General features: G+C 41.2%; 1 protein-coding gene across 1 annotated transcript; it reads right to left on the bottom strand.

Moving 5' to 3' along the window:
- Positions 1–3516: 3516 nt before the first annotated feature.
- BAALC (BAALC binder of MAP3K1 and KLF4) lies at positions 3517–24302 on the bottom strand (the record flags this gene model as incomplete). Its single annotated transcript, XM_082752472.1, has 3 exons — positions 3517–3621; positions 6629–6798; positions 24137–24302. The coding sequence occupies 3 exons, from the start codon at positions 24300–24302 to the stop codon at positions 3517–3519; spliced, it is 441 nt and encodes a 146-aa protein (XP_082608598.1).
- Positions 24303–24613: the final 311 nt, after the last annotated feature.

Below are 24613 nucleotides of genomic sequence, written 5' to 3'. Positions count from 1 at the left end.
ACTAAAAGGTCCCAGGTTTTGCTGTTGCACAGCAGAGTTGTGCGTCTTCCAGTCAATGTCATGCAGTAATGGTGAAATTATGAAATACAGTGAGGAAACTTGAGGGACACGACGAAGGAACAGTGAAAGATAAAATTACACTGAGTCACTGAGAAGGGGAATTGCCTAATGCTCTCTGCTGGTAACTGTAAATTCTCGCTCTTTGTTTATCCAACATCCACTTTCTTTTGAGTGATTGCATTTCTCACATATTAGAAGAAAATATATTTTACATATATATACATATCAGAAGAAATTCCTATCCATATGTCGTGTTGGCATTGTGGAAACATGACAAAACAAGTTTTTAAAACTTGAACTAAGGTAGACCATAAAAACTCATCCAGGGTTGGCAAATAATTTCAGCAGGAAATGTGTGGTTTCAATGCAGCTTTAGATATCCTTCTGTGCAGCCAAGGACCGTGGAACAAATTAGGTGACATAATATCTTTTGAAAGAAAATTACTTTTCAAAAATCCTGTCATATAGGAAGACAGAGATGTCAGCAAGTTCTTCTCTAAAAGCGCGTGTCCTCTAACAAGGTTATTTTACTTCTGTATTTGAGCCATTTATATTTGCAAGACACTACGTGAAGAACAGACCCTGTAAGCAAGACTCTTCACTCCAAGGAAGGCCACTGGGAATGAAGATGTCCAGATGACTCTTTGAGCTTACTTCTTCCACTAAAACCAACACAGGCATCTATTTTCAGTTCTTTAAATTGTCTTGTGCAGTATAGTCTTGTGCTAGATTTTGCCACCCTTAATTATACAGAGTGGTGTAATATTTCATAAGCAAATTGGTCATCTCTGCTAGTAGTTGTCTCTAGCAGAGGTAAAGTAAAGAAAACATTAATACAACCCGATCTATGTAGAGAGGCAGGATTCATGTCTCCACAACTTGCTGTTAGTTCTATTAAGGTCCTTGGGAGCTTACGCATCAAGAGCTAACAAACTATCATCTTGGACATAAGGTAATTTCTCTTCACTTACCACTTAATGAATAAGAACAGTAACGTGTTACAGGACAGGAGTTTAGGAGGTTGCTTGTAACTAGACATGGTTCATACTGCAAAGGCTGGATCCAGTCTTTGAATGCCCTGAAGTTATGACCTTGAAGTAGCTCAGGAGAGTTATCAAGAGCAGATAGAGAGGTCATGCAGGGCACTCAGCCTTTGTGGCTCCACAGCTGCCACCCTGCCGGGGGACGCGGTCAACAAAAGCAACATAAGCACAGATAATTAGGTAGCAATGCCGTCTCCTGCTAACCACCCTGTCATATCTCATACTCTGAGTAGGAGACTCAGAAGACTCATATTCAGATAGGACTATCTCTCATACCGATGCGCTGCCACCTTTCTTTTGTTGCGTGGCCTCAGACATCAGATGCATCTGGTCAGCACATCAGTATGAAGCGATTTCTTAGCTAGTAAATAACCTCACTGCCAGCACTCCTTTGTCTTTGTATCTGCTCACCCTAATGTTGTATCTGTCCAAGGCACCTCTCTGTGGAACAGTTTGTTATGTAGTGAAACTTCCCTTTTGCCTTCTTTCAAAATCTGCTGTACCCTTACACATACCAGCATCGTCAATTCCTTTCTGTAGCTTTCCTGTGTCACACGGGTTTATACAGTACTCTCTCTGCATGTAAATCCTTTGAAACAGGAGTGGGTTACGAGTTTGGCACAGACCTGAAATGGCTCACGGTCTGCTCTGCACAAATAATGCAGAATCCTGGACGTGTGCTTTCAATCAGATTAGCACATGGCCACAAACAATGGCTATCCATTTCCAGATGAATATTGCTGGGCTGCTACAGCCGGTTTATTGTTAGAGTGAGTCAAGTCCCTTCCTGTCCTCTAATGTTGCAAGCAAGTTGGCAGGGAGCCACAGGCTGGAGGGATGTATACAGACTGTGTTTGTCTTATGTGTACAACACTATTTTCCATACTTTTTAGTTGTCTTATGTAAATATGCAGCACAAGATCAGTTTTCAGATAACGTGTTGAACTGCAGAAAGTGTAGCACACATTTTTTGTCCCCTTTTAGGACATAAAAAAGAAATATTTCTTACAAATGCATATTCTATTGTATGCAAAAATCTCTTACTGACTCCAGATTTCACTTTGCCTTTGTGTTGGAATAATTAATAAACAATTCCCTATTGCATAGACGTGTTGTACTCCACGGAAGGTGTTAAGTACTCATATACCTAGCAGCAAGTCATTAAAATGATCATAATATGGAATAAATTAGGATTCAGTCCCACAGTTCTATTTATAATGATTTGCCCAATTGTAAAAAAGATTTCTTGCATTTCATACATGGATTTTCTTTCCAGTGCCATCTGTTTGTTATGAACAACTTTTGAGTAGTTATTTTAAATGACCTTCTAGGGATATCCATATATGTTTGGTGGGGAAGGCAAATAAATTTGCCTTTTCTGTCTTCATAAAAATACAAATTCGCAGAGAATATACATTATTACTTCTATATTGAGAAGCAGTATGTTGAATTAATTCCTGGTCTTCACTATACTGGAAATTTATATTCCTTTTAGCTGTGTATTTCTGATAAACATGGAATATCATGACACAGGAGGCGTACAATGTAACTAAATACATTCTGCACACCAAATCAACTACAACTGATTGAATAGAGTTAATTTTTTGAGCTGCCATTGGCAAAATATTCTTTTAAGAGTTACAGTTATTTTCATGTAAGGTTAGTGTTTACTATTTGCCCAGAGTCTAGTGAATTCAGTCTGGGTCTCAACATAATTAAAGGGCCATGTCTAAAAATCCAGAATAGCCAGAGCTCTACTTGCCGGCTCAAACTAGGAACTTCAAGTAAGTCTGATTAGGATGGAAGTTATTGTTTCTAAGTCCTAAATTCTGTCAATATAGAAAATAAATTAAAACTAAGTAATTGAAAGTTTAATATATAAAAAGATTTCTATGTGACTTAACTTTATATAACTGATATGTATAGTTTAAGAGATTTAATGGAAGCCACCTCTGTGTCTCTTTCTGAGATATCTGGGTTTGAATTTTACGAAAGTGAGCTCTTTAAATTAACTCTGTAGATTTGAATGTACACACTTGAACCCCTTGTGTCTAAAAATGCAGCTTAATTTTCTTCATTTGCTGTTTTAAATTGAGATGAACAATGCCTCTCATCATGCAGTCTCATCCCAATAGCAATGCAGAACAAGACATACACAAGTAGATAACATAGCACTTAGTAAAAAACAAACGGCACAGATTTTGGTCTTTGTGTGGTGCCACTGCTTTAGACAAACGACATCCTACAGTGTCTGCAGATGTTTTCTACAAAACATGTTTCTGAAGGCACTCAGCAGCAGCTGCCTACTGCATCCGACATAGATCATCTTGAGATCTTCAAATCTTCAGTGACTGATCACATTTAAAGTGCAGCGAAGTATTCTCAGGTCCATTCTCACTTTCATTTTACTTTGTTAATTGACACAATTCTTTGTTATCCTTCTGTCGCTTTGTCTGATGCTTTTCGTAACATTAATGGTGACTTCTTTTGTAGGCATTTTCTGTGTGTCCCGTTTACCCTGTGAAAGTTTTAAACAGCACAGTGAATTCCACACTGACAGGACAGAGCCATTGGCAACTGCCTCATAATTAATGGAAACACTTCTATTTACTAAACAGAAAGACCTCATCAATCTTCACGGTACTGTGGTGTGGAACAAGTTTCACATTCAGCATGGGTGTAAGCTTTTATAGCTGCTTATAGGCTGTGGACATCAGTAGGCTTTGGATCAACCCTCTTGACTATTATTAGCATTTCTGTACGTGTGTATTCAGAAAGTGGGGCAGATAAATCTGGTTACAGTCCAGAAGTGGAAAGTAGAGGCTCCTTTGGATGTCACTGGGAATCGGGTGTGACTAGCCTGAGCTGGACTTTTCTCTAGTTTCTTTTAGGCTTCTTAAAAGAAAATACAGTTTCAAAATAACTCTTAGTTCTACTTGCATATAAGACCTACATGTACATACAATATATACCTTCCAGATCTTTGTCAAGTTATTTCCAAATATTCAAAAAGTCAGTCTCTCTGAAGCATGCAAATACATGCCTAATTTAAATTTATCCTCCTTCATCTCCTAGGTTGTCTGCTTGTTTCCGTAAACAGTGTGCTGTAATGCTCAGGAAACTGCATAGGGCTAGCAAAGGACACTCATGAGTGGGCAGATATAAACACAGAGCTGAGATAGGTGGTTTTGATCATTGCATTTCCAGTGTTTCATAAGGCAATTTGCAAATGTAAATAAAGCCAGGTAAATTAAGTGTAATTTACTTGGTAATAATGCCAGCTGTAATGTCTGGTAAAATTCCACTGATATGAATGGAAAGTACATGTTTATCTGTGGGCAGCACTGGGAGTCACATCTTCCAGCGCCTATTATTTCTCATTTCTGCACTGAATACACCTGCTGCTTTGCTATCTACCCCCCCAATGCTCATACTCACACAGTGATTCTCCAAAGACCACATGTAACATGAAAATCAAGGTAGGTTATTGTCAATCAGTGACATAACCTACTTCACCTTTGCTTTTGGGGTTGATTGGCCATTATATTGCCTTCACTCATCTTAGGACTCTTTTCATCAGCAGCATCTTTTACATCCAAGTCCTTTTCATCTTGCAAACTTCCCCAGAGTGGCTGAGGCTGGCAGGGCCCTCTGGAGGCCAGCTGGTGCCACCCCTGCTCAGGGTGCCCAGCACCACGTCCAGATGTTACCCTCATGGGAGAGTGCTAAGCTTCATCAGACACAGCCCATGCCATGCCCCTTCCCTCTCAACACCACAGATTGAACCCTGTCATATGACCAATGGATTGGGTGAGGAAGGAGGATGCTGTAAAGCTGGATGCCTAAGAAAATGAAACACAGAGAGGTCAAGCAAATTACCTCCCATTGCCTTACAAACTAATGGCATAGCCCAGGTCTCCTGAGAGCCCCACGTGCTACATCACATTGCTTTCTATGGCATTTAGAGATAAACTGTAGTCAATGTGAATATTCAGATGAATAAAATGGACATATTTTGATTTGGTGCGTATGTGTGTTTGTGGCAGAAATAGTCACACTGCCTCCCCTAGGCATCTAAACTTTAGGTGTCCAAATTGGAAACCTACTCACCTTATGGTTACCTAAATAGCTGTGAAAACAAGATTCAGAATTGCAACTCAGAGCTGGAGCCTAACTCAGGTACTACACCTTCTCCACTGTAGGAAGCTACATTTCCTTTTTGGGTGTAAGAAACTTAGACAAATTTTATTCCTTTCTTAGATACCTCCATTTAGATGTATAGAATAATGTGAACGACCTACTAAAAGTGCTACAAACATTATGTGATGCTATAAGTACCAGAAATTTCCTTTCCTCACTGGGTTGCAATAGTACAAATACATTACTGAATGTATCTTAGCTAGAAAAAGGTAGGAGGATACATTCAACGCTATAGTGCCCCAGGTCAGGAACCCACACTTCGCCAAGAAGCCAACACTCACGGTATTAATATGTTGTGGGAATTTACCCATATTACCCCTATTATACATATTTAGACTAGTAAGCCTAAACGCAGAAGTAATTGTTCAATTGCTTGCAAAATGAGAGAAACAATCTCCAACAATATGTCACGTATACACTATAATTCTGAAGTGTGGCCAAGTCTCTTTCAAATGGGATTAATAATTATGTTAGTTGTGTTCAGCCACATTCAGCCTGACCAGTTCTTTTTTCTCTGTGGGCTAATGCTTATAAAAGGCATTTATGTTTTTTTTTTCTTTACAGCAAACCTGTGGCTTTAGATGTCATGCTGATGTACGACGTGTACCTATACTTTTGGAGCTGTGGGATATGGCAGGATTTGTGTCACTGGGAAATGTTTCTGTACTTCAGAACTGTGACAGGTAATATTGTGAAGGTTTAAAATACGCGTGAAAGTGCCAACGCGGTTGTTTGTTAGAAAATAAAACTTAAAGTTTACCACAGATTGCTTTTTCCATTTGCTGAGGCCCCAAAGACTGGCTTTTTCATCCATGGTTGTTATGGATGATCCTTCTACAAAGCTTACACTAGGTGAGGGGTAGAAGGAGGTAGGACCTGATCCAAAGCCTAGCGAAGTTGTTGAAAAAACTCCTACTGCCTTCTTCAAGCTTTGCATCTAGCCTTGAATGAACCATGCAGTGCACATAATTTCAGCAAAGCAGTAATGAAGGAAAAACATATTCCCTTTCAGATTTTTAATCTAAATAATTTGCACAACACATGGCACAGCGGGACTGAGATGAAGAATAATATGACTTTTTTTTTTTTTCCATAACAAGTGTATGGATTGGATCAAATAAAACACCAATTTTGTGGCCATTCAGGCATGAGACATTGTCAGAGGCGCTGGGCTTAATCATGCTGTGGTGCGGTGCAACCATTTTGTCTTATCCCAAGGCATCAAATACAGCTTGACTGGAACAAGAAGGATTGTCACGAAAATCGCGTTGACCCAGCTGAGGTAAGCACTAAGTGCTGGGGCATGTAATTAATTACACCCTCACCTCTGCTGCTCGGAAGCCGCTCTGTCGCTGCGGCACAGCTCCAGCGGGGTGAGCCGTGGGGTTTGCGCACTGGGGACCGCTGATGGTCCTCTTCTCGGCGTTCAGAATCCCTGCCGTGGCTGACGTTGTGCTTACACCCGTCTGAGCTGATTTTCCGTCCTCCAGAATACCTGGTGGGGATGTGTGAAATTGTGCAATTAGTACTGAGCAGCCGGTTATAACTGTGGCGGTGGTTTCCTCCTGTTTCACCCCTTTTTGTAGCAATGCAAGTCATGGATACCACATTGAGAGCATCCTACCTCGTTTTGTAGCTACCATCCTTACATTTATTTTATTTTTTTCCCTTTCTTCTATATTTCACTGTGAAACATTGACTCAGAAAAGATGGAAGATGGTAGCAGTTCATCCACTTGCAGATCTCCATCAGCTTCGGACTGTGGGAGTTCCCACAAGGAGCTGATTGCAAGAGCAAGGATTTAACTAAGAACCCAGAAGCAGGCACAAAAATGGGTTCCCCTTAAATCTGTTTTAGTTACGGTAAATGTAGGGAGCATGACAGATAAGAGACTAGAGTGCTGCTCTATTTATGGCCTCAAACTTATTTTTGTTGAGTAAAAAAACTCATAAAAATATATTTCATACTCTTTTGACCATCAGTAATAAAATAAATTATTAATTTGTTTTCTGCTCTAGCTGGGTGGACAAGGCAGACATTGTACAGTATAATACTGACCAGCCTAAAAGAATTTTCTCATCTTATTACATTAACAAAAATCTGTTGTCATTTACAGTAAGTGCAGAGCACTACGCGTCTGGTTGCAATGCTGAGTCTGAAATCCAAATACAAAGAGCAAATGGGATGCATGACTGTAGGTCTCAATTTTATTTTGGCAAAGCTTGTTTATAAAGAGCTTTATGTTCTAATAGGAAAAAAAATTACTAACTGGCAATGAAGGTATCAAACCTGAAGAAGATGCAAATAGTCACAGATTCTAGGGGAAAATAAATATGAGGAAAAACAATGAAAATTCGTTGGTACTTGAAATGTGCATTGCATCATCAAAACCTCCTGTCATGAACCAGGTGGGAATCCAAACACAGTATATGGGTATTAAAAATGAAGCAGAGTAAATTCTGAATTCTTTCGGAGAGATCTGTCAGAAAACCTGCTTTATCAATGGAAAACAACAACAGTAGCAGTTTACAAATGCAATGATAGCATTGGTGGATAGGGGAAGACACTGTCTCTCATGACATCCTTGTCTCTAAATTGGAGGGACATGGATTTGATGGATGGACCACTTGATGAGTAAGGAATCAGCTGGATGGTCGCACTCCAAGAGTTGCTGTCAATGCCTCAATGTCCAGGTGGAGATCAGTGACAAGCTGTGTTCCTCTGGGGTCGGTACTGGGACCAGCACTGCTTAACATCTTTGTCAGTGACATGGACAGTGTGACTGAGTGCACCTCCTGCAAGTTTTGTGATGACACCAAGCTGAGTGGTGTGGTTGACAAGCTGGAGGGAAGGGATGACATCCAGAGGGATGTGGGCAGGCCTGAGAGGTGGGCCTGTGTGAGCCTCATGAGGTTCAACAAGGCCGAGTGTGAGGTCCTGCACCTGGGCTGCGGCAATCCCAAGCACAAAAACAGGCTGGGTGGAGAATGGGTTGAGAGCAACCCTGAGGAGAAGGACCTGGGGGTGGTGTCCAGCACAAGGGCATGGAGCTGTTGGAGCGAGTCCAGAGGAGGGCCATGAGGATGCTCAGGGGGCTGGAGCCCCTGTCCTGTGCAGACAGGCTGAGGGAGCTGGGGGTGTTCGGCCTGGAGAAGAGAAGGCCCCGGGCAGAGCTTACAGCGGCCTGCCAGTGCCTAAAGGGGGCTGCAGGACAGCTGGGGAGTGTAACGCTAGGGCAAAGGGGGAATAAGCTTTAAACTAAAAGAGGGTAGATTTAGAATAAATGTTAGGAAGAAATTCTTCACTGTGAGGGTGGTGAGGCCCTGGCACAGGCTGCCCAGAGAAGCTGTGGATGCCCCATCCCTGGCGGTGCTCAAGGCCAGGCTGGATGGGGCTTTGGGCAGCCTGGGCTGGTGGGAGGTGTCCCTGCCCATGGCAGGGGGCTGGAACTAAATGGACTTTAAGGTCCCTTCCAACACAAACCATTCTGTTATTCTACAATTGTAGGATTTCAGAAGTCAATAAAAACTAGTCACTGCACTTCCCTAAACAGTCAGAAGATGGTGTTAGAGTTTTCCTAGGACAGTTTAACTTGTAATGGTAGCTACTAAGCATAATGCTAGATCGTCTATCTTTTGATTTAAAAATAAACAAATATTGAATTGAAACTTGAAAATATTATATTATAGTTTATTTAGGAAACCAAAAAAATACTTCAATCTTTGGAACTACCTTTTTCTGCTAGATATAAAAACAAATGCTGTTCTCACACATAAATCTACTTGCCATCAGACACCAGTAAACCACCTCTCCTACATCTCCAGAAAGCCCACAGCCAGTTGTATTTTAAGTCTTCTGTCTTCCTACCACTCCACAGTGTACAATGAGAGGCAGAAAAGCAACGGTGCAGAACATGAAACAGTATAGACCACACAGACAACCAGTTTTCAGGAAGGGAGACGGAGAGGCCTCTATCTATGTATGAGTAAGAGCTCTAAGCCAGTAGTCATGGCATGGGTTGCTTATTCACCTTGCAGAGGAGCTGCGTGAACAAGTTTGAGCACAGCCTTGAACAGGCAAAATGCTCTAGGCATCCCCTACTAATCCCATTAATTGAATCTCGGATGTTTCAAGCATATATGACTTATAAGTTTTTCCTTCTGTGGAGTCATCCTCCCAAATTACTTTCCACCGTGTGTCCCTTTGGCCATATGGCCTCTAACTGAGTTGTCTTGTGAAACAGTTGTCTGCTGAAAAGTAACTTTATTATTAAGCACAGTTGTTCATTTATCAGAAGATTGTGTTCCCTCCCTTGATCTCGCACAGAACAAATTCTGTTACATCAATACTTTCCTGGAGGCTGATGGAAAATCTCAATCAGTGGTATATTTGGTTCAGTTTTTGTTTTATTCTCTGTTAGCTTTCAGCCTGAGCATCATCCGTTGCAGGGATGAGACATTTCTCCCAATACCTGTCAGAAGTGAACCGGGTATCAGCATCTGAGCCTTCCACCTTCAGTCACACTATATAGATACATGTATATACAGATGAGCCTGTGACCACCAATACTAGATGCTCCTAGCAGAGTGAAAAGCTTTTTTATAGAATCCTAGAATATCCTGAGTTGGAAGGGACCCATAAGGATCATCAAGTCCAACTCCTGGCACCACACAGGTCTACCCAAAAATTCAGACCATGAATTATTTTATTCTGAAAGATGTTTGCTACTCTGAAGTTGAGAAACTCTTGACTGCAAACCAGAGATGATATTAAAGAAAAGACCAGGAACAGATTGTTGCTTTTTAAATAGCAACTATTTTGCATTGCTATTTGGAGCTTGCCAGGGTGCACAGAAATGGAAGAGCTAACTTTCCGCTCCTGCACAATCTGGAATTCGCAAGCTAACAGGCTGGCAATGCTAGGAGTCTTGCCTCAGTGTCATTTAAAGCGAGCTAACTGTCTAGATATTTATACCGTCCTCACAGCATAGGTTCAGTAAATACCCTCCACAGACTTTCACTGTAGAGCTTCAGTGGAAATTCAAACAAATGGGTTCAGCAGTGTTGTTTTCTTTCTCACTTTCCTGTCTTCCTGGACAACCCCTGCCAGAAGTCTGTGGGTCTTCTGGGGCCAGGGAAAACAGTGGATCCCATCACAACTCTCTGACAACTTCTTATCTTTTATTTTTAATGAACTGTCAAGCTTAAATTATTTTTATGGCTTTATTCCCCCAATCAGGGTTTCTGGGTGGTTATCAAACCTCCACCAAGGTAACGGTGACCTTCTCAGGGATGGTTAGGCAATGTTTGGGGACAGCCAGACTGTTCTCACCATGGGGAGAAATGGGCGATAAAAGACAGGCGTTTCATTGCTCATAATCCTGTTTGTTGAAGGTACAGGAGCTCTCCCTCAGTGACCGCAGGGAGGGCACACACCAAGCAGTAGACCCAGAAATCCAAGCCTATCTTCTCATGGAGAACTGCACTTAAAATAAGTTATTCTCCCAAGGTGATGCTTACTGTCTTCTTCCTTCCTGCTGGCTTTCTAAGCTGCACAGGCAAGTTGACTTTTGTATTTCTTACCAGCCTGATAGAAATCCTTTAGGCGGTAGTCTGACAAACACTTCTTTCAGCAGCATCAGGGGAAAAAAAAAAAAAAAGTGTTATTTTTAACTGAAATCAATCCTTGGGCTTCATTCAGCATCCAGTGACGCAAGCAGTAGCCCCGGCACAACTTAGAAGGTAGCACAGGAGCTGAAACAAGCCGCAGAGACCAGCTCATGTTGGTGACCATCACACAAACCGAGACTGCTCATCCAGCTACACTCATGCTTCTCATCGAGTTGCCTTGCTGGGCTGCCTAAATCCTTCAGAGGTATGTTCACGCTGCTCTGAATGAATCCCAGATCAGGGGACATGTATTTGTTTCTTCCATTCAGCATAGATTCACCAAAGACTCCTGTTGTTTTACAGGAAGAATAGTATCCCAAGGACTTCTGAACAAGTTGCTGGTCCAAAGTACGGTGCGATATGGCTGACTGCTTACAAATAAACCTATACAAATAAACATTTTTCCTAAAATCTCTTTCACTGAGAAGTCGGACGGTTTAAATCAAATGATAATCTTCAAATAATTCTTCAAGTATTTTCAAATTCAGAATTTGAATAAATTTTGAAAAACCAAATTTGCCCTTCCCTTTTCTTTTCAACTAAAATAGTGGCTTTAAAATAGTGTCTCTTGTTCAAACTGCATCAAATATGTAAGTTTTGAAAAATATGGATATGGACAAATATCAACTTTAGTTACTCAGTTTGACACAGAATAACTAGAATCTGCCCCTAGGACCTGAGCATGTTTGAAATGTTCCACAGTTTAAAAGAAGGGTATTTTTTATGAGCACTTTAATAACTGTATTAATACGTAGTGAACAGAGAGCCACCTAAAATGAGAGATGTCTCGATACAACCAGGAAGACCAGCAAGATAGGAAAATCTGCCTGAAATATGTATCCTGTGTGAAGATCAACAGACATATCAGAGGTAATATGAACTCCTAGAACAGGACAAGGTGGATATAACACAATTCTCACCATTAACACAAAAATTAGATAGCATTTTTAGGTAGCTCATATAAACAATATCTCTATATATGTAGAGAGAGACATTTTATATAATATATAAAATTAACTCTCTAAGAACATCTGCTGCTCACAATTAGTAGTTTATAATAACATTGAATATTCAGACTCCCAGTAGGACACCGAGTTTTTCCAGTCTCTCTGGGATAACTGCCTACTCTCTTTGCTGTAAACTTAATGAAAAATTTAATGTGTTCAAGTAAACATCAGAATTAGTTTTTAGAAGGAAGAGTCTGCGCACTTTGATGATGCTGTTTAGTTCTATCCCTGCTCTAAAACTCTCTATTAAATAACTGTAGCTATTATCTTCAAGTTCCGTAGTGCTTCAGACTTTTCAGTTCTTTAACATATGATAGTGTCCTACTCATGGCTAACCCATGACTTAAGTTTTCTTCATAAAAAATTCTAGGCGGTAAATACTGTTCGCAGGCATATTTTAATTCTTAAATGACACTTGAAAGTTGTGCTCTGAAAAGTTGTTCATAGCCTTGCAGGCTACTCACAAAATAAATAAAGCATGTTTAGATCATATTTTGTTACCCTTTAAACCATTTCCCTCCAAAATGGGAAGGGAACCATCTAAGAAAGATTTTTAAAGGATCATTTTAGTAAAGAGGATGTTCATCACAGAGAATTCAAAGAAAATGTAAAATATGGAATAAAAATCTTAGATGTGTATTTCTGATTCTTTTTCTGTTATGATGACAATGCTAGTGATAAAACCAGGAGCAACATATAGATGATGCTGTAGTTCTTCATACAGCCTGGTTATTCCTAAGAATTAATGCACAAACCATCCTTTATGAGAATATTTCACAAAGATAAGAGGAATTTTTTACTTTTAAGATTTAACTCTTTCTAACCAGATTATAGTATGGAAATAAAGATGATGTGAAGATGGCAAAAATGGTATAATTAATTCAGAGTGCAAAAGAAAAACTGGAGTAAAAAGCAAAAATGCAAAAAGCATGGATCAACTGCTGACAGATACAGAAAAAAAAAAAAGAGAGAGAGAACTATGGGGTCAATTTTGTGCATGACAAAAGATAGAGATATGACTTCCTCATAGCCTCATAGCTTTTTCTATAACTTGTCTCTGTATTAGATAGCTAATACATGTTTGCTAGTGATAAGGAAAGGAACAGAAGCAATGAGAGAGCAACACTTACAGGCAGCCCATAATTATCAGGATTCCAGGAAACTTCTGAAAACCTAGATGGCATGAAGGTATGGCTGCCTGGCTGTATAGTCTGGGTCCAAAGAGCAGTATCTTAGTAAGATCCAAAATGAACTGAAATTGTATATTACACTATTTTACAATTCCAAAAAGCAATGTTACAATAGCTACCGCTGAAAAGAAATTGGGAAGGGGTAGGAAGCCTGGTAGTACAGAGAATACATGAATCTTAGCCACAAGGATCAGACCTTGGTGGAGGAAATGATTCCCCATGTGCTTGCAGCAATGTTCTCCTGCCTGACCTCAAAGCAGGAGACACAAATTCTGACCCAAATGAGCTCCAGATCTGACCCAGTACTGTGCACCCTGTGCTGTCATGTGGCGTGGTACTGAATAACAAGCATGCATCTGTTCAAAGTGAGTAAATGTTGATGAGCACGCCAAATTTATATCTACGGAACTGGCAATGACAAACCAGTAAGGTTCAATTTTCTGGTTCAGCAACACCCTTCTTTTATTTATCACGGCTGTTATCTCATGAATAATGCATAACTGCTTTATAAAATGCCTGCATAATAAGATGTACACTGCACTGTAAAGATGTACTCAGAGAAAATTTGCAGTAAAGAATAATGAATGCTATAACTACAACATGTAGACACTTACGGAGAGAATATGTATTTGGTACTGTCACTGAATTCTTGCTTTTAGTGTCACAGATGGGTAACAGACATACAGATCACTGAAATACCTGTCTTCTAGGCCTGCTCTCCTGATTTGAAACTACTGATGCTTGAGAAAACTACACATCTGCAGGGCTGAGTGCTGGTAGGTACTTGTACAGCAAAAATACAACACAGAATGGGTCCTATTAAAAATGAATGGATTGGAGGCTGTGAAGAAAGTAGAGCTTAAGTCATTGCCTCTGAAGCAGAAGCCTAAGGGATGATGCCAGATGGTCAGTGCAACTGCAACAGACTTTTTTTTTTTCCTTTTTTTTTTTTTTTCCCAAAAAGGAAGGATTTGGAAACTTTTGGACATAGCAAAGAGTGATTTTTTTTTTTTTTTTTTGCTCTAGATGAAAGAGCCAGAAGATCTGCAGAGGGAGAACATTCTGCAGCAGGGAAATGTCATCAGAAACAACATCTTGTATTTATTGAATCAGCAGTTATCATAATGCAATACATTTACCTCCCAGACATTCAGAGAATCCAGACCGATTTATCTGAACTCTAACATGATATAAACTGTCGACAGTGAAGCAAAACAAAACAAAAGAAAACAAAAGTATTTGTGTCTTTGCCACTGGGGACTTAGTGCTGCCCTCAGCTCACAGCATGCCCTGCAGCCGGAGGGCTGCATCCCATGTCCCATCATCTGCTTGTTTGAACTCTGCTTGTCCTAAGGAGCAAGGCAGTCTCATTTTCTGTTTAGAAAGTACCTACTTTGCTTTCAGTGCTAAGGAACTAGGTAATAAATAAGAGGAATATGAAGAGATCTGTGTTCATGCAAGACAAGAGGTCTCAGATAACACTTAATAGATAGCAGAGGGCAAATGGGACTCTCTGATCCTCATTTGGCCATGGTTTTGTCATGTTCAGAGTCTTACAGAATTATGTTCTTCTGTAACACAATGGCATAAAATGTCAAACTCGGTACTCAAAGCACAAGCTCATGATTAATATATTTAATAATGTAAATGATATATGCACAACGGGGTCCTGGCAAAACCAAGAAATTAAGCACCATATCTTGTTTTCCTTTTTTCCAACTTCATTTCTGAGCATAAGACGAATGAGATTTTTAGAGATCTGTGTATTTCAAAACTTCTCCTTTCATGGCTTTTTTGAAACATGGCAAGATGCTCCTCTGGTGTAAATACAAGGAATTTTTTAGAGATTCTGAAACTGCAATTTAACATGTGCATGCATAAATAAACATATGATAAATAGCTCTGAAAGTCTGGTTGGATTTATTACTGCAATATTAAGATTTCTGCTGTAGACTACCCAAGGATTCTAGCAAGCAAATAGAACACAGGGAAGTCAGCATTAAAGCCACAAACCTTGATGTGCTCTAGATGGTCTTATTTCCCAGTTACAGACAGATGCAAAGTGTCTCTGTATTGGCATGTTTTGATTTCAATTTATGATAAAGAAAAATGGTACAACTTCTGAGCTGTTGTAAACAAACTTAAAATTTTGCAACCACATCTATGAAATGAAAGGTGAATATAAAATCTATGTTTATTCCAAATAGTAAAGCCACTCTGCAATGATCTTTAATGGTGTGCAAAATATCTGCAAAATATTAGCCTGGATTTAGATTTGTTGACTCGTCATGCTGCATGGAAATCTGAATGTTCTGAAGATGCTGTGATCATTTCAAAGATCAAGTTACTGCAGGGAAAATAGACTCCAGAAGTAGATTAGGAGGGAATTGGTCTGATCCTGAAGGGAAGATAAGAAATGTAAGCTTGAAAGGATTATAATCAGGGTGCTAGGGAAGGACTTCATGACAGAAAGGCATCAGAGTCCGATGGATGAAGATACAGATTTTAATAGCTGGAACATGAATGAAGAACTGAATTTTCACTGAATTGTGGAAAAAGCATTGGCAACATTTTGGAAGAGCCTCCATACACACGAAGAAGTCTCAGACATTGACGGCTGAACATTTTTTAAGCTTGGGAAAATCTTGAGATGGAACAGATTAAGGAACTTACCAATGCCACATGATGTGCCAGAAACAGACTGCTCTTTCCTCCAAAGCGAAAAATCAACATACGAATAGCAAACCTCCAAAACACTTTAAATGTTAGAAATATAGACAGCATGTGGATCGTATTCTCCACATGCTGTATGGAGATCTATGCTGTGTTTCAGTACTGCCTGTGAAAAATTCACCCTAAAAATGATACACTCCATGCACAGTGCTGTACTTCATGGCTTTCCAAGCTAAGTCAAGTCACCTCTGTTTTCCAGAGGTGTTTGCTTTTGGATCAGCTGGTGTTTGATACTTTACTTTTAAAATGGAAAGAAAAAAAATAGGGAAGCACTGTGCTGGATGGAAAACAAGATGCAAGCTGCTGACCCTCTCCCAACCACCCTTACCACAACTGCTGTACCCACCCTCTCTTAAGGAAGGTCCTGAACAGTGGCTTCGATTTGCAGGTGTTCTCATGGTCTTTCTTTCTTCTTAGGGAGGGGGCAATGAAACGTCACTCATTTTGTTTTAGAATAATTTCTGGTACAGAAATAGGAGGTATTATTAGCATTCTCATTACCTAGTTAATCATGTGTGGAAGCTTAAGACGAGTAGGTTGTATCATTTCAATTAATCACTGAGAGGAGCAGCAAAATATTTAGGCAGATTAAACAGAAATCTTCATGAAAAGCATCTACAAGCACATGAAATTTGATCCAAAATGTCTCTTCAGCTTTGTTCACCAACATTCAGCAGCTGGAAATGAAAGCAGAAGCTTCCAGGTGAGACATGAGACGCGTACTTTAACAAAGAGTGATTAGCTACTGGGATAATTTAAAAGGACTTTGGCAAAAGGTCAATGACTGGCAAGTTGTAAATTAAGTCTGAATGTCCCGAAGATACTCACACTCCGTGTGGGAATTAATTTAGAAAAAAAAAAAAAAAGGCTGTATGGCCAGTTGAAATTTCCAGCCTTACAGTCTATGAATATTTGGATGGATATTGATGATTTCACTGGCTCACGTATGACTGAGATTGTAAAATGCTTTGGCTTAAGATATCTGTATGTGTGTGACAAAGGTGCTGCTCACATTTTGTGCTCATCCTAAAACAATTGCAGTGGTTGTGTTAAAACCTCATGCCATCAGCTGTTAGCAATCTGCTAAGTAACTCCATGACAATTTCTTCATCTTTTCTCCTGCCAGCGCTGAACACACTCAGAAATCACTCAGATAGGAGGAGATATTCATACTTCCAGCACAGCGAGTGTCAGCATAAAACCCTTCTGATGGCCCTCGTGGGAAATGCAAGCAGTTTACAAGAATGACAACTGCAATGTGAGAGGAAGCAGGGAGAGGACTACATGTATATCCAGCTGAAACATATGAACATATGCATTGCTAGGAAACTGGTAAAAAATATCAATCAATAGAGGGGTTGGCTGATTAGCTGGCATACACCTGAGCAGGCTAATGTGAACCCATGATCTTCCAGCAGGAATGGGAGGCTGAAAATTACTTAATTTTCATCAGATGCTTAAAATTTAAGGCTGAGTCAAGCCAACGACAATACAGAATCAGTCCGGAGGCTCACAGTGCATTTAAGAAAACCTTAATATGGAAAATCCTACCTTGCAGCCTAAAGCTGCCAATGCTACCAGTAAAATGTTTCTCTCCCATTTACCTGTTCGTTTTACTCTTAACCTGCATTTTTCCTAAACAGATCAGAAAAGGCAGTGTGACAGCCTAGGGAAATAATTATGCATGTGCTCATCAGGTAATAAGATCGGGGTAGGAATGCATTATCTATCACTCTGCAATAAAGGTACAAGCCACTTTCTTTCATGCAAGTGCACTGCAGAGCCATGTACGTAATCACATAATGCATCTTCTGAAATATTATCCGCACAATCTTGAAAAGAGTGCTGCTTTATGGGAGTCAAATCAAAAGCCTTATACTAAACTCACAGCTTCGGTCATAGAGTTTTTTGGTCCCTCCTATTACTGTGTCTGAATTTAAGATAAAAGCCAACTTTAAAGCCCAGAACTTTTAACTGCAATCTATTGATTTCATTTGTAAACTGCAAAAGTACCTGAGAAAAAAAGTGGGATGAGCAACATCACTTCTGTTTCTACTAAGAAATGTATTTTTATACCTGACAACGGGTATCCAGATTTTTTTTTTTCCACTTTAAGGTTTTTGTGTTGTTGTTTTGTTTTTGTTTTTGTTTTTGTTTTTCACTTAAGTGTTTGCACACATCGCATTTTAGTGGCTTTGTTTTAGCCATGGGTAAATGACTATACTGGGGTAAACTATCAGTCCTAGCGGGTCTACTTTAGACTGTAAGAGGGATTTAGAAAGTCTCGGCCTTTGTCTGGAGGGGAATTATTCAGAGATAAAGAGACCTGGTGGAAAAGTCTTCATAATATGTTTAAAAATCATAACTGATTGGGGCTCAGGTTGTACAATCCTTCCTCAGCCATTTCCTTCAGCAAAGCAGAAGGATGCCAGCACCTGCTTTCATGGGGCAGGATGGGCAGCTGGAGGTGGCAGCACCTCTTAGGGGGCTCAGTGCCACCCTTGGTGCCACAAACACACGGCCATCAAACTCTGCTGGGGCTGTCACCTACAGAGCCCAGGGCAGCTCACAAAACAGCAAGCTGAAGGCTCTTAGTAGGAGATTTCTCTCATCTGTTGATTATCTCTGATACTTTTAATTAAGTTTATCATGCTGTGGACTCTCCTTTTTATATGGCAGTGGATATTTGTTAAGGAAGAATTCATTAACAAATACTTAGAGGTGGTGGAGGGAGTTTATTTGCCCCATTAGAAAACACTAAATATCACTGACACCTTTTGCTGAACTGACAGAACACAAGAAATAAAAATACTCACAAAGCAGATGATTTCCCAGAATGGCCACAGTGCGAAACAGCAGCAACTGTCCCACCCAAATTATTTACTTTCCCTACACATTCTCCCAAACAACATTTACTTCTTTAACAACCCTTCTCTCATAATCTAGCAAAAAGCTTAATCGTGTGGTATCAATATCAACAGGACTTTTACCGTGCTCAGAAATGAGATGTTTAATTTCAGGAGTGTGGTGGGTATGGTCTGAAGACTCAGACATACAAGGAAAATATGGTTATTACAAAAAGCCTTATTTATCAGCTGAATCAAATTCTTCTAATAATTTTAACGCTGTCTTGCAGTGGTGTAAATATTGGTTTGGGCCATCACTGGGTTTGATGCTGAGCAAAACCCAAGGGTATGTGCTGAACGAAGAACAGCAGTGCTGTCAGTGCAGTGGGCTGCCCACCATCATTTATTACAGAGGCTTTCCATTTAGTTCTAGTGTTTTCCTCCACTGCTGTCTAAGGCTTTTTATAATTCCCTGATCCATAGACACATGCAAAATTGTCTATTTTTACTGGCAAAGGCTACTGCTATTTTCCCATTTCCAAGGCAGGAGTACAGCAGGACATAGGGGAACAGCATTGGTGCTGCTACTTCACATCCCTCTCTGGCAGATGTGCTGAAAAGTTTAGCTAAAGTCACTGAAGTATTTGTGGGTGATCAGTTCTTCCAAAACAGCCGCCTTTCTGAGCTTTTGGTGTGGAGTTTGTGCTTTCTAATCCGCTTCTTGTGCAGCTGTTAAAGGACCTGCAATGACACGCTCTACAGAGGAGCCTTACATGTATAAGAGGGCTGTTACCCACCCATGTGAATGTTAACACACTAGAAGCTGGTGTGCAAAGCTGAGCAGACACGTAAGAACTCTGCTTTCTGAAAGCCACATGATAAAAATTAGAAGCAAAAGCTTTCTCTCTCTACGAAACATCACACATGCTCTATTGTTCTTTCTTCTCTTGCCTTTTTTTTGTTTGTCTTAGAAGGGTTTCTTCAGTACAGTCCTCCATACAGACTCCAGTGACAGCTGAACTTGAAAGAGACTGTACACTTAAAGTCCAGAAACAATATTAAAATGGGTTCCTCTAACTCATACCATATTATTATACCCAAGATCTGGATTAAGGCAGAGTATGGAATTACTGTAATATGTCTACAGCCCAGGAAGATGCTCTCTTTATTCACTTTTACTGTAATTCTGACCAGCAATAAGGTTATCTCCTTAAAATATCACATGCCAGAATCACTGCTGTAGTTGTTCCTTAAGCATACCAGATTTTGAAGCAAGCAGTTAAACAAGCAGTTTTAACAGGCAGAAGGGATACTGATATACCTGAATTACTCACTAGCAAAAGTGAGCAGTCTTTGGCTCCCGAGCTAAAACAGATTTTTTTATTAAATGCTCCTCTGCAGTCTGATTTACAAGAAACACTCTGCTGCACAAAAGAAGTTCTTCATTTACAACCTGATGCTTGTTCATTTATATTAAGCCTTTAACTGTATGTTTACCTGGCAAATGAAGCAAGAGATGATTGCAGCTGTGGTCAAAACCAATCCCCGGTCTGTGTTGTTATGGCAACTAGTATTCAAACAGCCCGAGGATTTTGCTCAAACTGCATTCAGTCTCTCCTACTATAGAGAATGGAAAAGCAATTTTCAAAAACTTCTGTACGGAAGGTTGACATTGAAGCATTGCTTTCTGCATACTGAGGCTTGGCCAGAGGCTAACTGCAAGGATGAGCACAGGCTATAAAACTTCCCGTAGTCACCAAACAGCAGCGTAATTGTGTCCTTTAACCCCAGAGGAAAGAACACGAATTATTCATAAGTGCACAACTACACTAAAGGCAACCTTGCAAGGTAAAATGCTAGCCAAGCAGGCTGCTGGATACTAATGACATTTTTCTCCTATTCTTGTGATGGAGTTTTTACAGTATTTTTTTTTTGAATAAAAGGCTACAATCTGCTCCCATTTCATAGCTGCTTTGTGAATGTCTTCAAAAAGGGATGAGCTGATCCCAGTGTAGGTTTCATTTCTGGCAGATCACCAACTGCAGTTCTGTTTTCTGATGCCAGTTGTTTCTCCCAGGTGCATCAGGTCAGACCTGTGGATAATATTTTTCTTCAATGTGCTTCAGGAGGAAAGACTTTACTATGGGAATAGTACAAAGCACAAAGACAATAAAAACCAATTGTCTTTGGTTTCAAAGCCTTAGCCAATATTGTGAGAGAGGGAATGATAAAAAATAAATGAACGTTTTATTAGTCGAGGCACTGAACAAATGAGTTCAGAGACAATCAATACACAGCTTCTCAGCTCTGATAGAAGGGAGATATTTTTCACTTGGTTGCTACATCATTTAAAAATTAATTACTTTTATTTGCATTTAAGTAACAATCTCCAGCCAAGACTGGGGTCGTACTGTGCTAGTCACTGTTGGAAGCAGGAAGGACAGATCCTGTCCTAAGGAGTTTGCAGCAAATGAGCTAAATCTTGACTGTTAGGTCTTCTTAACCATGAGGCAACATGCTGCTTTATCCAATCTGAGGCACTTTCAAGTGTAATAAAGAAAAAATAATTGAATACAGCAGCTTAGTCACTAATGAATGAATAAATAAATAAATAAATAAAAGAAACAGAAATAAGATGGTCTGCTTGAGAAAGGATAAATTGTTATAGTTGCTACTTACTTGGTTTTGAACACACTTTTCCAGCACTGGTAGGAAATTTTGCATCTTAACTTCCCAGCCTGCACACATGCACATATCAGAGATTCCCAATGTAACACAGCAGAATATGCAAATGTGTTTCAAAATACTTCAGGTTTTGTGCATTTTTTTTCACATTAAATCTTTTCCTTGTGGTTTGCCTGTAACGCATTGTGTCTGCCCTTGGGGACCAGCCTGATCCTGTGGATTCTTCCTCCCTCACAAAGTCATTTCTCGTGCTAACACTTCCACTTAGCTGAATCAGACTGTCTGAAAGGGAAGGCAATTTGTGCAGAGGGTTGCAAGGATCAAGGAACGGTTACCAAGCAGAAATGTAGTCTATTATTTCCCCCAGCTATAGCCTACGCAGTAGCTGAACCTTGTGAAAAGCTCTTCGCTTGCACACCAATGGTGCTCGTACGAGAAGCTGCTCCTTTGTACTCTTTCATTGTGAGTCCTCCTTTTTTCTCCCTCCTGGAAGCCACTCGCCCCATGAACAGTACATAACCTCGTGGTTTAGAAGATGTCTTTCAATTTCACCACCTGCGGTGCTTCATGAAGTCGTTTATTACTTTTTTACTGCACTCATCCTTACCAACGCACCCTGCTCATCACTGCCACAGGCTCAGCGCTGTCATGCAGCCAGCTGCGATCACACGTATTTGTGCCTGTTAGCGACTGGTCCTGAACCTGGGAAAAGTTGTCTGTCTGATTTTAGCTGTAACAATTGCTCTTGTGCCATAGGTCTTCCCCCTCCAAAATGGAGAAAAATGTTAAAACGTAAAAAATCATGTAGGGAAGCGAACAAATATTCTAAGAAAGGATAAGTTGAAATAGAAAATTAAAAAAAAAATAAAAAAACCTATTGCACGACTTCCTTTTTAATTTAATGAGAATTTAGCTCTCAAAATGCTTTAGTAAATATACAAACTTTTGGCTGCACAAATACATCCAGTTCCAATGAGAGTAGACAGAACGCTAAATATGCTGTCTTACAAGAAGAGAAGGATATAATGAAATTTTGGGATGAGATGAGATTACTAAAATTAATATATAGCAGTTACTAGCCCTTTCTTCATTGGTATGCTCACTGATCCTGTATACCACATGTTCTATCCACCTAGAGCAATTTGTCCCTGTTTCTGTTTTGATATCCAATGTTTGGGGTTGTTATTTTGCACTCCTTTGACACAAGCCAACAATCCCAGCCACCTTGTTGTTGTTGGCTCATTCCCCCAATCGTTCCTTCATCCTGTCTTCACTTCTCTCTCTTCACTGCATTTTCCCAATTTATTCCAAGGGAAAAATGACAAAGGACAACTGCATCCTCTTCTCCCAGCTGCCTTTGGCTTGCCCCCTTCCCCCTGGCTCCCAGCTGCAGAAGTTTCCTACCTCCCGTTACCCCAGTTTTTATGGGATCATATCCCATCTCCTCAGCTGCCCCTTCATCCTCTTCTCCCCTCCCTTATTCTCCTCTTTTGTCCCCCGCTCTTCTGTAGTTCTCAGCTCTCACAATAAAGCCATGTTTTCCTGTGTAAGCCTTAAACCCACACTTGACCTCATTTGCCCCTCCAATTGCTGTTTCCTCTCCCTTTCATCTGTAAATTCACAGAATGCCTCGTTTCTGGTCACTGGAGTACCTCTCCTTAGTCCCTTCCTTTCCTACTCAGCCATTACCCTACCACAGCTCTCACTGAGGTACTTTATGACTTTCTAGGACCACTGAGCATTCCCCAGGTTCCTTAAGCTGCTGGCTGTGGCCAGCCTGGCTGCATTGAAGTGTGAATCTTGCCCTTCTGAAGCCTTGTTCCTCCTTGTTCCTATTAGCCTCTCCTCATTCTTCTCTGTTCATTTCTGCAATGTATTTTTGCAGAGTGTTTCTCTTGCCCTAATCATTTACTAGTGTACTTGAGAGCCATCTCTTGCCTCTTATCTCTGGTATTCTCATCTGTGAATTCAATTATCGCGTGTTTCCGTGTAGAACACTTACTGATCCATCCCTTTATCATCTCCTATTCAGTATCACATCTCAGACTTCTCTGTATGATGTTCAGCCATCAACATAAAGTAAATATGGCTAAAACAGTGATGAATGTGAGTCCTGAGGCCATTCTTGCTGTGTCTATCCTGCTGGAGATAGCACCGTTGCCTGTCATTCAAGCTTCCCAGCCAAAATCATCTCAAACCTCTTTGAATTCCTTCTCTAATCTTTTCCCCCAGGAGTACAACACCCCCCTTCTCTTCTCCATCCCTGTCACACGGTGTCCTCGTCTCCCTGCTCCGGCTGGCCGGTGGTGCCCACCTTTGCCAATTTTCAGCCATGCACTTTTTGTGATACCTCCCTGGTGCTTTGTAGCTTGGTATAAAAAGCTGCAAAGCTTCTTCCCTCACCACACACACGCTGAGGCTGCCCGTACGCACTGACTGCTTTACACGCAGGCTAGGATCTATCTGGGCAGCACTCATTTCCCCGTGGTGCTGGTACATCAGCAGCACGATGAATTTCTGGAGCTAGCCTGAGATTTCTAGACACCTCTGCATACCGACTAGTTCTGACAAGACGTTCAAAGCCCACATCAGATCAGAGCTCCTCGTTCCCTATCCCACCTTCGTCCCTAGCGCAGTGCCCGGCTCCCCCCAGCCCCATCCCAGCCCGGGGTCCCCCCTCGCCCCCCGCCCGGCCCCGCTCACCGCTGCGCCCCGCGCCCTGCTCCCTGCCTCCGGCCTCGGCGCCGCCGGGCTCCTGCGGGGGGCTGTCGGAGTCGGTGTAGGTGAGCCAGGTGGACTCGGTCTCCCTCGTCCAGCTCTCGTAGTACCGGGGCTCGATGGCGTCTGCCCGGCTGCCCCCGCAGCCCATCGCGGCGCCCGCTCTCAGCGCCGCATGGGGCACGGCAGCATGGTGCTGCTCTCACTGGCACGGCTGGGCTCGGTTTGGCTCGTTTGGGCTCGGCACGGCTCGGAACGACCTCCCCTGTCTCCCCCCGCCTTCTCGCCCCCTCTCCCGCTCACCCCCTCCGCCCCATCCCCGTCCCCGCTCCTCCCCGCCTTTATCATCGCCCTCAGCCTCCCCTCCCTCCTCGCTGTCCCCTCCCCTCCTCTCTCTTCCCAGCCCTTTCCCTCTCCCCGGCCCCCTTCTCTCCCCACGATCCCCACCGGGTGCTGCACCCC

Source organism: Aythya marila (genome assembly GCF_965140915.1).
Source record: "Aythya marila genome assembly, chromosome: 2".
NCBI lineage: Eukaryota > Metazoa > Chordata > Aves > Anseriformes > Anatidae > Aythya > Aythya marila.
This window is presented reverse-complemented; position numbering and strand designations above follow the sequence as displayed.